The following is a 14,852-nucleotide window of genomic DNA, read 5'->3' as shown; positions in this document are numbered from 1 at the left end:
GGGACCCTGACCCTGACTGTGTTATTCATAAGATTTGAGGATTTTTCCAGAGAAATATGTCTGAAATTTGGTCTTCCTGGAACTGCTGAGTGGCTAAACCAGAATACCTGCTCTGAGTCATTCCACACACACAAAAAACACTCCGTCTGCTCCAGCGTTTCCAAGGAATGACAGCATCTGATACTCTCTATAGCTGTCCGTGATAGTCACTCGATTCCTGTCAAATGCCTGAGCCATCACTCACTCTCATTCTCACACACACACACACGCACACACTGTCAAACAGCCACGGCAAACGGTAGAGGCTGATAAGACTTTGCTAGACAGTTTGGGGTTGAACTCTGGGAAACACGTCGTCTGCCTCTCATGGCTTCTTTTTCTCATGGGAGGCCTTAAAATGTTTGTCAGAAAACTGGAAAGGAAATCCCTCGTGAATTCGACAGAATTCACACCTTGTCTTTTTCCATCTTCGCAGGCAAAATGAAATGGGAACAAACAACACTGTGTGCTTAGGGGATTCACAGGAATGCCAGTATTTTGTGGAAATGCCAAATCTGGTCAGGTGTTATGCATTTCTAAAACCCACAAGTAAATAATGTTTTAAATGTGGCTTATATTCAAGGCATTATTGTTAACCATGTTTTACATTGGCAACAGTTCACCCCCAAAATACTGCTAGCATCATTTGTCAGTTTAGTTTTTGAGATTAAAACTGTGGAATCAGCTGGAGCTAGTAGCTTTATGTGAAATAATCATTTATCTTATTTCTTTCTATATGATATCGATCTCAAAACCATCCCTTCCCTGAAGTGTAAATACAAAACATCTTCCTGCACATCACCACAGAGATTAAATCAAGACCGTGCAACTTTAAAAAGAAAAATGGAGCTTCTTCCTCCTCTTAAAAGTAAAAAAGCAATTTAAATAAAGGAACCCATGACTTTCGGTTTCTGAAGTCCATGCTGGAAGAATGAGTTTAAGTAAAAATAGCAGAGGGATCCGCAAAGCGTCATTGCTGTTCAAGCTATTGGTTTACTGTTGGTTTTAAAAGGTTTTGGTACCCTTATTGCTATTATTAATAAGAAGAAGCTGACTAACCAAACATAACACAGGTGTAGTACTGTGATAAAGTCTTAAGTCTTCCCTCGTGTCTTTATATGCTACTTCCAAGATCCTGGAGAACCAGAGATTTCTGGAGATCTTTAAAAGTTTCACGTTTTCTGCTTTTTTCACTCATTTTCAGTCCAGTCCTTATACTGATCATTTTCAGATTTTTCTTTCCTTCTTTTTTATTCATTACAACAACTTAACACACATTATGAATAATTCAAGCATAAAAAGGCACCTAACTTAAGGAATGAACCAGTGTTGCATCGACACATAACAGACAACTTGGAAAAGAATCAATTTTAATGGATCTTTAGGCACTTTGTTACTAACTGCCTGTTGCATAAACATTGATTGGTTCACATTTCTTTAGTGAATCCACAAAGAAATGCCAAAGATAACACAGTTTGACTGGCATGAAATAATATTTTATGCACCAACAAGGCGACTCCCAAGAGCTACAAACCTAAAGCTTGATATAGCTCAGCATGGTGAGCAGTGTGTCCTTAAAAGAGTGAAGAGGACAAATGAAGAAGGGGCAGGACAGAAACAAGTCTAGAGTAGGTGAACAGTAACTGAAAGTAGTGTTCTTTAGAAAGAAAATCCTCAGAGATGCATCTGCTCTTCACTCAAAATTCATCGGAAATGGTCTCATTGGAAGGTTGGCTGACAAGAAGTCATTCTTAGTGGAAGGAGGGAGGAAAAAGGCTCAGGTATCCCAAATTACACAAGACTAAAAAAAAAATCAGTGGCAACCGGTCTGATGCAGTGTTGAATCCAAATTTGGATTCATGGCAATGATCTCCAGTAAAAACATGCCTGATAGAAAAACTCAAAACAGAAAATATACCTTTCACCAATTAATCACTGAACATTTTCAGTGCAGCTGTTCAGGTGAGTTTTTGATTCAGTCCAGACTTCAAAATTACTGAGGGAGTGAGGGATGATCTGGACCGAGGATGGAACAAAAGGCAGCCAACATCCAAAGAAGAGCTCTGAATGTCCATGAAGAAGCCTGGAGAACTTTTCCTAAAGACTACTTAAAGAAAATATTGTAGCCTGGATATGTTGTATTAGTAATAATACACTATAATATCTACATGGCTGAGACATTAGGTATTTTTTCTTTTGCTTCATGTGGGCATAATCTTGATACTTGCATTTATTTATTAGATTAAAAAAAATATTAAATTTGAGTATTTTTTTAATCTTTATACAGAAAAATGCTGGCTCTAGTGCAGTAAACCCCATTTCTGCTTTATTTTCTACCAGATCAAAGCAATTTATCCTCAAAATGAAATAAACTGAAATATTATTTAATCAGCAAAACAACAACAATCTTTCAGAAGTGCTTCATGAAAGCATTAGTGTAATTTTATTTCAGTCATTTTCAATGATACCAATGATAAGAATAGGCTCTTTTTTCCCTGTGACGTGTACAATAATGCATCAACATATCATAGAGCTTAACAGCTGTACATTCGTGACCACAACTCACAACCACCACCCCTGGAAATCGGAGTGTTCATTAATCAAGCTTGTGACTTGCAGTGTCCGTGTAAACAAATGTGATTTCAATGCTAATACAATTCATGAGCTCCCTTTCACACACATTCGCGCCGACCGTTGCTTTTCCGTTTTTCTGACTTTGCTCACTTCGCCGCAGCCTCCCCATCTTTAAAACTCTGCGGGCATCTCCAGCATACAGCTGCACATGATAACTAATATGTCATTTACTGAGGCTGCTTGCTGAGAGATGCAGAGAACCGAAAGAAGGGGGAAGTGCGGCGGTGTGGGGGCGGTGGAGAAAGCCCGATTGAAGATCTTAATGTTGCGTTTTAGCAACAATTTAAAGATGTTTTCACTTAGAAGCCTGTTGCTCAAAATGTCTCAGGGACGTTTTCCAAGTGGAGATTGCCTTTAAGTCTGATTTAAGATCACCACGCATCCCTCCTCAAAGCCTAACTGCTAAAGCGGCATGTCTTTCTAATTTATCTACCAGGTTTTTTTCTGCAGGGTGGCTGCTGCTAATCTGGTCGTAGGGCATTCTGTGACTCACCAGATGTTAGCGGCCAATCGAGTTTCCACGCACACACACACACGCGCACACACACATACATATATCAAAGATTTTAACACTTCTGTTGTCGAGTGAGACGAAGCAAAAAAACAAAACAAAAAAACACAAATACATTCATGTGAACTGATTCTTGAGTGTTGTCATTCATTTTAAGGTGAAGTGGAAAGACTTCTGGAAGGAAAGGGGGGGAAACAGACTAAAAACTGTGCTGATAATTTTTCACAAGGCTGTCTAAACATGGTTCAACACAGACGAAGATGAAGTTTCAAGTAGGAGAGAAAGTCATCAGTTTTTCCTGTCTGGATAAAAACCGCCGTCCGCGCTCTCTCTGGCGTCACGCCCATTCGACACCTCGAGCAGAAAATACATTTCATTTGCTTTTTTATGCTAATGTGAAAACGGGAAGGGAAGAAAAATAAATATCCTATTGCTCAACAGGTAACATGACAGCCTGACTTTCTCAGAAGGAAGAATGTTGTTGTTTTTCTCCGGCTCCTCAGGAGAAACTACGAGAAGGTTCTTTCCCATCATCTGATGAGGAAATACAAGAAAGCCCTCAGGATGTGTTTGTCCTGTAAACACATTCTTACCTCTGTGTTTTCTAAAAACAATTACTGTACGCTGTGCCCTCTATATGTAAAGAACTGCTCATGCAAGGATATAATATTGCTAAATATTTGTAACTGTTGATATAAACGCAAAACATTCACTTTGTTTAAAAATCAAACAAAACTTAAACAGACCGCTAATCCATTCGAATTCATCATATGTAGGTTAACGCCTCTCTGTTAACACCAAAGGATCGGGTTTCACGTTAAAAATGTCCTGCTCAGACTTGAGATATGCATGTATAAACTTGATACTCAGACAAATATTCCACTGTCAGGACATGGGAACAGTGTTCAAAATGTAAAGTTCAAGTTATTGTGAATGAATCTCCAGTTTGTTTTGACCCTGGGTCAGCATCCGCAAGAATTCAGCCCAGTTGCCTCGGCCCTGATGTGACCCCTTACCCACGAAGCCCCTGGAAGAAAGCCAAGCCAGCGGCAGACTAGAACCTGAAAGTAACTCCAGCCAACATAGAGGCTGGTGATTGTCCATTTTGCTCCTGGAGGAAAGTAGCTTCTTGACCTCTGATCTATCCAACAGCGAATCCTCATCACGGAGTCTTGTGAAATGAATGTTAATAACAACATTCTGGTAAGGCAGTGTTCTACATTGCTCCATGTGTGGCAAAATATCCTTTTTAAGAGTGTAAAACTAGAAGCATGGACGATGGAGAGACACAGAGAAAGAGAGAGATGGGGAGGGGACAGGTGCTGCACGGTGACAAGCAAAAAGCACCTCATAACCTCCACCTCAGGTCTGTTTCCGAAAGGTGAAAATGTCTCGAGTTTTAGAGCCTCTCTTGCCCTCCGGTGGAGGTGTCGGGGTGAGGTTCGGTGAGGGTGTGGATGACGGGGAGGGTGAGGAGGGCTGGGGGGTGGAGGTGCCTCCATAGGGGCAGCTCTGCGAGTCTGGATGTTCACCCGAACACTCCACGGCGGGGATGTAGCGGCTGTCCCACATCCCCGGGCCGCACAGTTTACAGAGGTCGTGAAGGCTGCACGGGATCCTGGGAAGCAGGCGGAACTGGTAGAGTAGACTGCGGGCCTGGAAAGCAGGACGAGAGGAAAGGAGTTCTAGTTTGCCACGATGCGGGAGCCAATAAATGCAACACAGATCGATGCTGATATCAAACAGCGCATTAAAACACCAAAATAAATCAATGGGCTCGACTCCAGGCTAAAAGATAACAAAAGACTCTCAAGGTCAGAAAGCGTGATGTTGCCTAAAGCTACAAAGTCCGCATCGCATGCAGCAAAGCTGTGGAGTTACACCACCTGCATGTTAACATGAACTCGCTGCCTGTGGTTGCAGTAGTAACACACAGTATCCATAAACATTAGGAAGCAGGCATGGACACAATAGCCGGGATGGAGATCATAAATCCTCCACTTTGGCATGGCAGCCTCCCATTTAGTACCTCAAGGCCTCTGTGGGCAACTTAATGTGCATCAGTTGCTTTGCTGCAGCATTGGGGCAGGGCTGCCTTAATGCAAGCAGCACTGGATTTGGTTTAAATGTGTAGCAATGCAGCAGTCTGTCGAAGAATTCTTATGATGATCGTAAACAACCGATTATTCTCATATTTGGAGATCGCTGCGTGATAACCTTTATTTTTGGTTTGAAGGAAGCGGAGTAGTGAGATGAAATGGTAACATAAAGGCATGAAAACCAAAAAAAAAGGTTTTACTGTGATACCTTGCGCAGAACCAGCTCTCCGTTCATGTGCATGGAGAGATTGCTGAAGTGCAGCAACATCTGGTCAGTAGCGAGCTGCTGCTCTGTCACATCCTCCCCGTAGAGAACAATGATGGCCACACACAGGAACAGGTGGAAGTAGTCCGTCTAACGAGGAGGAGATCAGCAAAGAAGTGAAAGGTAGAAGGAAAATATGCATATTATCAGCTTCTGCGGTGTACAGTCAGTTATGTTACTAATGCAAATTTAAATTTCAGTAAGTGCTTTGCATTTATTCATGCCTTTGTTATAAGGAACAACGTTAAGGACACGTCTAGGATAAGGATATATCTACGCTCACTAATATTTGCTCAAATGTCCGTTAACAAGTTGCAACTCTATCAGATGCTTTTGGTAGCCATCAACAAGTTTCTGGCATAATTTTCTGGCATGATTATGGCTGGATATTTGACCCCCTTCCCGGCAGAATTGGCAGAGTTCGTTTAAATTGTTTGGTTTACTGGCATAGACCAGGGTTTTAAGTATAGTAAATAGATTTTTAATAGCGTTGAGGTTGAGGCTTTGTGAAAGCCATTTCAGAAGCTTAAGGTTAGCCTGGTTTATCCATTTAAAAACCAGTTTTCTTGTGTGTTTGGGATAATTATCCTGTTGAAACACCCAGTTGTATCCAAGTTACAACCATCTAGCTGCTGATTTGAGTGGATTATCCCAGCCACTTTGTGGAATATATGCCACCAAAATGGTGTAAGATCAGAATAACTTGTCCTTACGTATAACTGTCTGTAACTTGGGTAAATCTAGATGATTACTGAGTTCCTCGAACCTTCTCATTGTTCTGAGCGTTGGTTAATCCAATGGGAGGTGTCTACCAGAAACTACCAGCTGTAGTCAATCATGATCACTAATGAAAAGTTGATATGATTTGGCAAGTTCAAAGACACTGTAGAACCTTCAGGACAATTTATTAAAAGATTTAAGTGAGCGTATATTTACGTTTGACCCTGTGTGGATGCAGGTTCAAATAAATCATTAAAAGCCCAAAAATTACCATGATTTTCAATACGAAATTAAATAAGGCCTTTATTAAATCTACTGTATACAATGAGCTATTGATGTGCAATAGTATTTGTTCAGTTGTCCATAACACTTTAAAATATCTTCCCCCATGCCACCTCCTGGTGGAATAGCCAGACTTTTACATTTTACCTGTCCTTTTATCATTAAGAAAGCAATAAATTCTTTAAGAAAAGCAAAACATTTTTCATGAAAAATCTATTTTTGGATTAACCCCAAACATTTCGTTTAGCAAGAACTGTCGAGATAAATATTGTGTGACCCAATATTACACGATTCTTCCCTTTCACAGAAAAATCAGATATCAATCAGAAATTCTTGCTTTTAGCCCATCTGGTATGTGACACTCAACTGTCTAAACCAAGGTTTCACTCTCATATCTCTTCTATCACCACCTGTAGCTTCAGATCAGAACATCTAGAAGAGAGTTTGAGCAGATGGCACGAAGCAGTGAGGCTGATATTTGAGGAGAGGTGTTAACCTCTTTCTCACTACGCACTACACAGGCATGACTAACTCTGATAAAATACAGAAAGGGTGGGAAAATATGCACTGGGTAGATCGATTCAAGATAAGCCAAATGACTTTTTTTTTTTTTTTAACACAGTATTTTTACTTTTTACAATTTGTTTTTTAAGCTAATATGCTATTAGGGGTCACTGTAATCTCTGGGAATCAAAACCCAAAAATAAACAAAACCATTAAACCCCTTGAAGAGCAATTGCAAGTTTTAAAGGCAGGATTACAGAAGCCTGCAGTGGGAAGCATTAAAGGAGTAACATGCAGCGTAGTATATGCAAAGTTTTTCTTTCAAACTTGTGTATGCAAAGGAGCCGTTCGGACTTTGACCTGACCTGGTAGTGTGCCCAGCACGCCTCCCACATGCGCAGGGCCTCGGTGTCGGGGAACTCTCTCTTAAAGCAGAGCAGGATCCAGCGATGGCAGAAGAGGAGTTGGAGGCCATCCTCCCCGAGCCTGGTCAGGTGCTGGTGAAAACGTGGCAGCATGAGGCGCAGCAGTTCCCGCAGGTACATCTGGAAGCAGGGTCATAGACCTGTTTAAGCTTATTTCTCCTTCTATTTAAGCCAACTTTATGATTGGCTGCCCTTCATAAACTCAAAGTTTGAACAGCAGGCTGTGGAGCTGTGTGGCTGGGATGACCATATTAGGGATATCTACCCTCACTGACATCACAGAGTCAGAGTTTTATACTGCATAGTGGCGCTATAGCGTAATGATTTATACAGTCACCTAACAAGCAAAAAGATCCCAGGAGGAGAGACAAATCCCTTGAGGATTGCATCAGGAAGGGCATTCGGCATCAAATATGCAGCACCAACAACTGTGGTGATGACTTATGAATAAGGGAGTAGATCAAAGTAGCTTTGTACAATGTGATTCATCAGAAAACTGAAAGAGTTGTTTAAAGAATGAACAAAGAAAGCTTAATCTAGCCACTTGCATCTGGTCAAGAAAATAGATATAAATGTCTAAGTTACAGAAATTGTTAGAGACAACTTGAAGCTGAAGTGTCAGAAAGCTGTGGTGTAAAGCGTCTCTGCAGAATCAATTCAGACATTTGTACAACTCACAAAAGACGCACAGAGAAACTGCCTACCAGCTGCCTCTCCATGTCTTCGTCCCGCGGGGAGCTGATGAAGATGGTGTTCTCCATGAGGCCGACAAAGCACCAGAAGGTGTCGCTTTCATCCTGGATCTCAGTGAGCAGCGGGGCCACCAGGTCAGACATGCCCTGGCAGTAGCCCATGTCAGGATTAAACACTGCATAGTTGAGCAGAATCCGCCTGAGGCGACAACAACCACGAACATCTTAGTGGTGTCATAACATCTCAGCATCTCAAAAAAAAGCGCTGTAAGTGGCCACAGTAGAACCATAAACATAAACCCCTTTCACAGTCTCCAATACAGCCTCTACACAGTCCTGCCAAACCAAATGTATAGTCCCACCCAAACACTCTCAGGTTTTTTTTCCCTTTTTCTTGCATGGTTACCAATTTTGAGAAAACTTCCTTTGCTGTTTTCAGACCTTAGTAAGTACTGCATAAACAAAGGAAACAGGCTAAAGATAGTTTCTGTTGTTTGAGCACTAAATTAAAAACAAAGACTGAATTTGTGGAGACGGAGACTGCAATATGAGGATGCCGGTCTCTCTGCTTAGACTAAATGATCCAGACAAATGTCTATTTGACATATCAGTAATAGCTGTGAGCTAACTTATGAGATGAGTGCTCTCTATCTGGACATGTGCAGTGCTGGTATCACCCCAGCTCACATACAATATGAGACATAATGCCAGGACAAATACCAGGAGCCTTGATGAGAGTCACTAAACTAATATGCTATTTAAATCCTCTTGCTCCTCGTTTGGAAAGCTATTAGCTCTGAGTATGCATCAAAAGTGCTCAGACGGCTTAGTCAGAGTCAATAAAGCATGAAACTCATTTGCCGTTCCCTCAGGGTTCAGAATATGAAATGAATAGGTACGCCTGTGCGTTGGGCTGAGGAACGATAAGGCTGGACTGGCAGAAGGTGACAGATAGAAATTTAAAGTGGATGGGAAAAATGAGAAAAAGATGGTGGTCTGACCTCATGATCTCCACATTCGGGTTGTTCTCGCCTCTAAAAAAGTGGTTGCTGCGGTCCGTTCTCACCACGTCTTTATCCACCGTGAACTGGACCTTTCTCCAGAACTCACTGTGCTCCTCCGGGCTCATGGACAACCTGAGAAAAATTCATATAAACACCAGAAAGCAACAGAAATATTAAGCGAAAGAAAAGGCAAACTTAAAGTTGCAGCAGTTAATAAAGCTGTTAAAGCGGTGGCGTTAAAAAAAAGTTTTTCACTGCAGTCTCTTAGGAAATGCTTGGTAATTAGAATCACAAAATGAAGGGTTATCAAGTGATCGTTGATGCAAATGTGACTCAGGTGTAACACTAACACTTAGCTAGAAATGAACAAAAAATCCAGGGGTGTGTAAACAGTGGGCCTGGCAGGGTATTTTACAATCAAGTGTTCCACTGAGAATAATACCACAACCATAAAACTCCCCCTATCCTTCCCTGTAGATGTTAGCAACTATATTAGCAATGTACTCTGAGTGTGGCACTAATGTACTCAAGTCCTAACAAGCAGAGGGGATTTAATTAACACTGTTTGTTTTCCATGAAGCCCCACCAGGAATAATGAGCGCACACCTGATGCAATGCCACGCAACTGTTTAGTTTTGTTGTGTTCGTGTCCTTGGACCCTTCTACTTCTCTTTGACTTGAAATTGAAATTTGAATTGTTTTCATCACTTTGTAGTTCATAAGCCTAGACAATAAGAACATAGATAGTTATAATTGAATGAGGCAAAAATCTGTATTTTTATGTGACTTTTCTGAGGTGAGACTTTTTTTGAGGGAAAAAAAGTCTTAATCTAACCCTCGTTTCTATATATTTTGCAAAGATGGGACATAGGTGCAGCAATTTATTGAAAAATGTGCAAACATACATGGAAATACAGGATATAAGGCAAAAACAATTCTGGTTTGCATGAGTCTAACAACCTTGAAAGTCAGTATTTGGTGTGACCACCTTTATTGAGCACAGCCTGAACTCTCTTAGGCACGTTTTTGTGTATTGTGTTTAAGTAGTCTTCAGGAATACTTCTCCAGGTTTCTTGAAGGACAGTCAAAGCTCTTCTTTGGATGTTCGTTGCCTTTTGTTCTGTTCTCTGTTAAGATAATCCCACACTGCTTCAATAATGTTGACCTCCAGGCTCTGGGGAGGCCAATCCACGACCAACTCCATCGCACTGTGTGTGGGATGCAGTCGTGGAGACTTTGAGACTCTTTCCATGTGGCAATTCATGGTGGATCAAACTCTCTCTTCAGATTTTTCAAATTTTAACTAAAGAAATAAATTGTGTGTTTTTTGTGGCAGGCTGCAAGTAACAAAGTGCCTAAAGATACAATTTAATGTTGCTTCTCTTCCAAGTTGTCTTTTATGTGTGGACTGGTTCATCCCTTGAATTAGGTCTCTTTTATATGCTTCAATGATTCACAGGTCTTTGTTAAGTGGCTTAATCAACACACAACATTACTCTGAAATCAGTCATATACTATACAAAGACTGGACGAATGAGTAAAAAAAATGTCCAAAGACTATTGCTCAAGACCCCTTTAAAAACTACAAGAAAACCTGGCTCTTAACAACTTTCTTAAACCAATAATGAACTATTATTAATTTTAATCTTGATGGCATTGATATATTTTTTCTTCTTCAAGCAGGAACTGAAAACAATGAAACCTTTATCTGCTTTAAAAAGAAACCTAATCGGATGATATCATCTGCCGGACATTATTCAGGTTAGACCAGAAATGCGATTGACATGATTCCTGTCATGCCACAAGTGAGAAGCAGCAAGTTAAATTTGACATATGTATGGTAAGTATAAAAGCTCAGAAGCCTTATCAACTGGATTATTTGGTATCCAATAACTAGACTGTGATTAAAGGCCAAAGGCTTCTCATTGTAGCAGTATAGGTAAGATCTTTTAAATGTGTTTTTATTGTTTTGTTATTTGTAATTTGAGGACAGATCTGCTCCATTTTCTTTTAAAAGTTGAGCAGTCTTAATTTAAAAATAGCTAACCTACAAATACAATTTAAAATTGGTTCTTTGCTAAGTTGTCTGTGTGTATAGACCCTAAACTGGTTCATCCCTTGAGTTAGTCACCCGTTTTTAATCCTTGAATGGTTCAGAAGTCAGAGTTCAGTGGCTTAACAAAAAATCTCCTACATCAGGTAGAAGGACTAGAGTGAAAATGACTGAAAAAGCAGCCAAAAAGTCCAAAAAATGTCCAAAGAAAACCTCTGAAAAGTCTTCAGAAAAGCCTGGAGAGCTATTGCTCAAGACCACTTTAAAAAATTAAAATAACTTTTATTTATAGTATAGTATACTTATACTTATAAGCTCTAAAAAAATGAAATAAAACAATTTATCTTCAAGTTAGCCAGAGGACATTTTCTTATTCAATATATATCATGTAATAAAAGCTGCAAACAAAAAAAATTATGACAACAGCTTGAAATGTTTTTTACATGATAGGGATAAGAAAAAGGACAACTACTGGTATGCTTAATGTATGTTCACATTCCTCTGTTAGTTTTGCATATTTTCTTGTTGTGCGCTCACATATCACAGTAATCTAGTGTCAGTCTGGTTAGTTTTGCTTTACTTGTTATTGCTGCCCCATTTCCATTGACGGCCAGGTAGTTATCACATCTGAGGGTGACACAGAATGAAAAGACATGTCTCTTTGCTCCTAATGATCAACTAGTGGCCCCGGAGGCTGGCTCTACTCAAAGGCTCTTTACAGGAATCCACATCACAGTCAGAACAAGGACTCTAATTACCTGACTTCAATAAGACCTTCTCAAGCACTCAAAATGTTAATAGGCCATACACATGAAACCTGTCCAATTATCATATTCATTACAGACAGAGGGGCACAATGTGTGAAAATATGTGTACACTTAACCTTTTTGATGGCAGGCTGGAGGCAAATGAAGACTGGGGAACGTGCTCGTGTGTGTGTGTGACGTGTGCGTGTGGTTGGCCGTGCATACCGAAGCTGTGTTCTGTTTTTTTGTTTTTGTTTTATTTTTTCCATCCGACAAGACAGTATGATCTGATAAGCGCTGACATGTTTTTTTCTCAAGAGACCTTTTATTTCACACCCAGCACCTCCCCTTAACACTTTCCTGATTGCGCCTATTGATTGCTGAGCGCCTGCGATGAAAAGCCACAATAGGCTCACATATGGTTTAATGTTTGACTGACTGAGCATTTGGCAGCAGACACTGCAGCCACATGATAGTTTATCTGTGTTTCAGAGAGTGAAGCATACAGATGTCTCTCAATACAAGCTTTTTCTTTTTTTTTTAATACTTTATGATGTTAACACTGTACTTCCACAAACATACCTCCTCTGCTGGATGTCATGGTACTGGCTACGCTTTTGCAGTCTCCAATCTTCCCTTTCTTGGGAAGAGGAGTCATAGCTGTAGTAGTGCAGCAGGAAGGGCCACACCTCACCACGAATGGATGGGTCGATACCACCGAAAAAGATGGCCTGGTAAAAAGAGTGTAGAGGTGAGCACAGAGGGAGTGTGTTCTCTGCGTTCAAAGGGCAAGCAGGGGCCAAAACTGATAACTATGAGAGAAAACCATACTTTATGCAAACAAGGCATGCAGACAGTGCGGCACAGCCTGCAATGCAACTATCACCTCACTAGGCTTGTTTATCAAGTGCTGCAAAATGTTGCAAAACTGAAACTTCTGTAATGTTAACGGGGGGGAGAACAAAAAAACAAACACTGCTTTGTCAGCAGGTCCAGCAAGAACAGTCCTCTTTTGCAATTCCTGCACTTGTGCATTTACTGAGGAAATGTTTTGGTCTGAGTCTAACGGCCTCTGAGTCATTTTCAACAATATGGTAAAGTTTAAACTGAGTCAATCAAAGAAGACTGAAATGAGTCACAGGGGGACAGTGGCCAAGACCAATCCTCTCATCATTTACAACCTGGGAGTACTGATTCAAACTGAAACTTCAGTGTAGGGCTGAGTTTCAAAATGACTTTCCGAAACATGTGCTACCAGAAAATGTGATGCTTACAGTATGGATAGGTATGACTGAGCTTAACATATTAGCTGATTGATTACGTTCTGACTGATTCCTCAGAATTATAATAGCCTGCTTGTGTTCACACCTGCATACATACCTTGCGCAGCTTATACTCCTCCTCCACCTGTCCGTTCTGGTTGAGGTGACGTAGCCAAGTGGTGACATCCAGCCTTCGATAAAGCCTCTCTTCTGGGTGAGTCTCGGCCGATGGCAGGGTGGGCCTCTGGATGGAAAACTGCATGCAAGACTTCTCATCTGACACCTGATGTTAAATGAGACCAAAGGGGAGAAACACATTGGCGAGGACACTACAACTGAATAAAAACTGTTAAAAAAAATGCTTCCTTTTCCAATAAAACTAGAAGCCAAACTGGGAATTTGGGCTGTAACCCGACCTGGTCTTTGAGCTGAGTTTCTCTGCAGCACTTCCACTGCTGGAACACCTCAGCCAGCTTGTCCAGGCCAGCATGATGAAAGTGGAGGATCTTATATTGGCTTTCTCTGCTAGCTATCACCAGCTGGCCACTAGTGCAGGCCTCGTCACTGCAACAACACAATGGTGAATGATAAAGTCAATAACTACTGTAGTAATAAAGAACCTCACGCAGCGAACAAAGAGCCTGTGAGAGAGAGTGAAACATTACGCAGTAGCGCAGCAAAGTGACCCCTCGCGACCTTTCTCCGACCTTTTGCACTCTCCGACTGACCTGAAGAAGAGTCTCAACGACCTCATGTGACCCAGGTCGACCCTGAAAACTCCACACAATTGCTCCAGAGCTAGGAGCTTCTGCTGCTCCTCCCACCGCATCCCCTGCGACTGGCTGCTGCTCTCAGAGGGGGCATGGCTGTCCAAACTTGAAGCAGAGCTGGCCGAGTGGTTCATGGATTCCTCGCACAGCTCCCTGGAAAACAAATAAATTTAAAATAAAATAAAAAAACGATTTTGGAATCAGAATTTGGGGGTTTGTTTAATTCAAGTATTTTCCCCTTTACATCACAATAGGGAGTCTTTAAATGTAGTTTCTCTCTCTTTGCTTCTTTAACCTCACATTCAGATAGAAAGTTGTGTTTTTCAACGTGAAGCATTGACAGTGAATATCACAAAGTCAGAGGCCGCTGGTGGAGACACTCCTCGGCTCAGCTCTCCCCTGTTGTTTTATGTCTCAATCTGTTTTTCACCAAGAGGCTGAGAATAGGAGGAATGCATGGAGGCGTCAGAGGACAGAAACACACACATGCACAAACACACAAGGAAATCTGTACACACACAAATCACACACACACACAAATCACACTGTCCGCTGTCCAATTTCCCCTGTCATTCCCTCATGGCAAGCATGTTGTTCCCGGCACTGAAACCTGAGCTGAAGGCTCCTCTGCTGCACGAGGAGACACACAAGAACACACACATTATAATCACACGTGTGTGCAGAGAAACATGCATGCGACAATACCAAAATATGTACGTGGCCAACACAAACACGCACTGCGCACCGCAGCAAACCACACGCCAGCCAAACTGCTCGCTGGCTGGCGTGCTCTCTCTAACGTACACACATGTAGACACACACACACACACACACCGTGAAGTAAGT

General features: G+C 41.3%; 1 protein-coding gene across 1 annotated transcript in view; it reads right to left on the bottom strand.

Annotated features, from left to right (window-relative positions):
- Nucleotides 1-2,012: 2,012 nt before the first annotated feature.
- Nucleotides 2,013-14,852, bottom strand: part of tbc1d16 (TBC1 domain family, member 16) — a 26,488-nt gene continuing 13,648 nt past the window's right edge. Inside the window, exons 5-13 of the mRNA XM_005925408.3 lie at nucleotides 13,965-14,159; nucleotides 13,653-13,800; nucleotides 13,355-13,519; nucleotides 12,557-12,705; nucleotides 9,173-9,307; nucleotides 8,184-8,370; nucleotides 7,420-7,599; nucleotides 5,492-5,638; nucleotides 2,013-4,840 (exon numbers count right to left, since the gene is read on the bottom strand). Coding sequence (XP_005925470.1) covers nucleotides 4,547-4,840; nucleotides 5,492-5,638; nucleotides 7,420-7,599; nucleotides 8,184-8,370; nucleotides 9,173-9,307; nucleotides 12,557-12,705; nucleotides 13,355-13,519; nucleotides 13,653-13,800; nucleotides 13,965-14,159 — 1,600 coding nt within the window. The 3' untranslated portion in view covers nucleotides 2,013-4,546. The remainder of the gene's footprint in view (nucleotides 4,841-5,491; nucleotides 5,639-7,419; nucleotides 7,600-8,183; nucleotides 8,371-9,172; nucleotides 9,308-12,556; nucleotides 12,706-13,354; nucleotides 13,520-13,652; nucleotides 13,801-13,964; nucleotides 14,160-14,852) is intronic.

This window comes from Haplochromis burtoni, unplaced genomic scaffold (assembly GCF_018398535.1).
Source record: "Haplochromis burtoni strain Fernald_Lab_line unplaced genomic scaffold, NCSU_Asbu1 Contig_81, whole genome shotgun sequence".
Classification (NCBI taxonomy): domain Eukaryota; kingdom Metazoa; phylum Chordata; class Actinopteri; order Cichliformes; family Cichlidae; genus Haplochromis; species Haplochromis burtoni.
The sequence above is the reverse complement of the archived record's forward strand: the minus strand, read 5'-3'. Positions and strand labels throughout refer to the sequence as shown.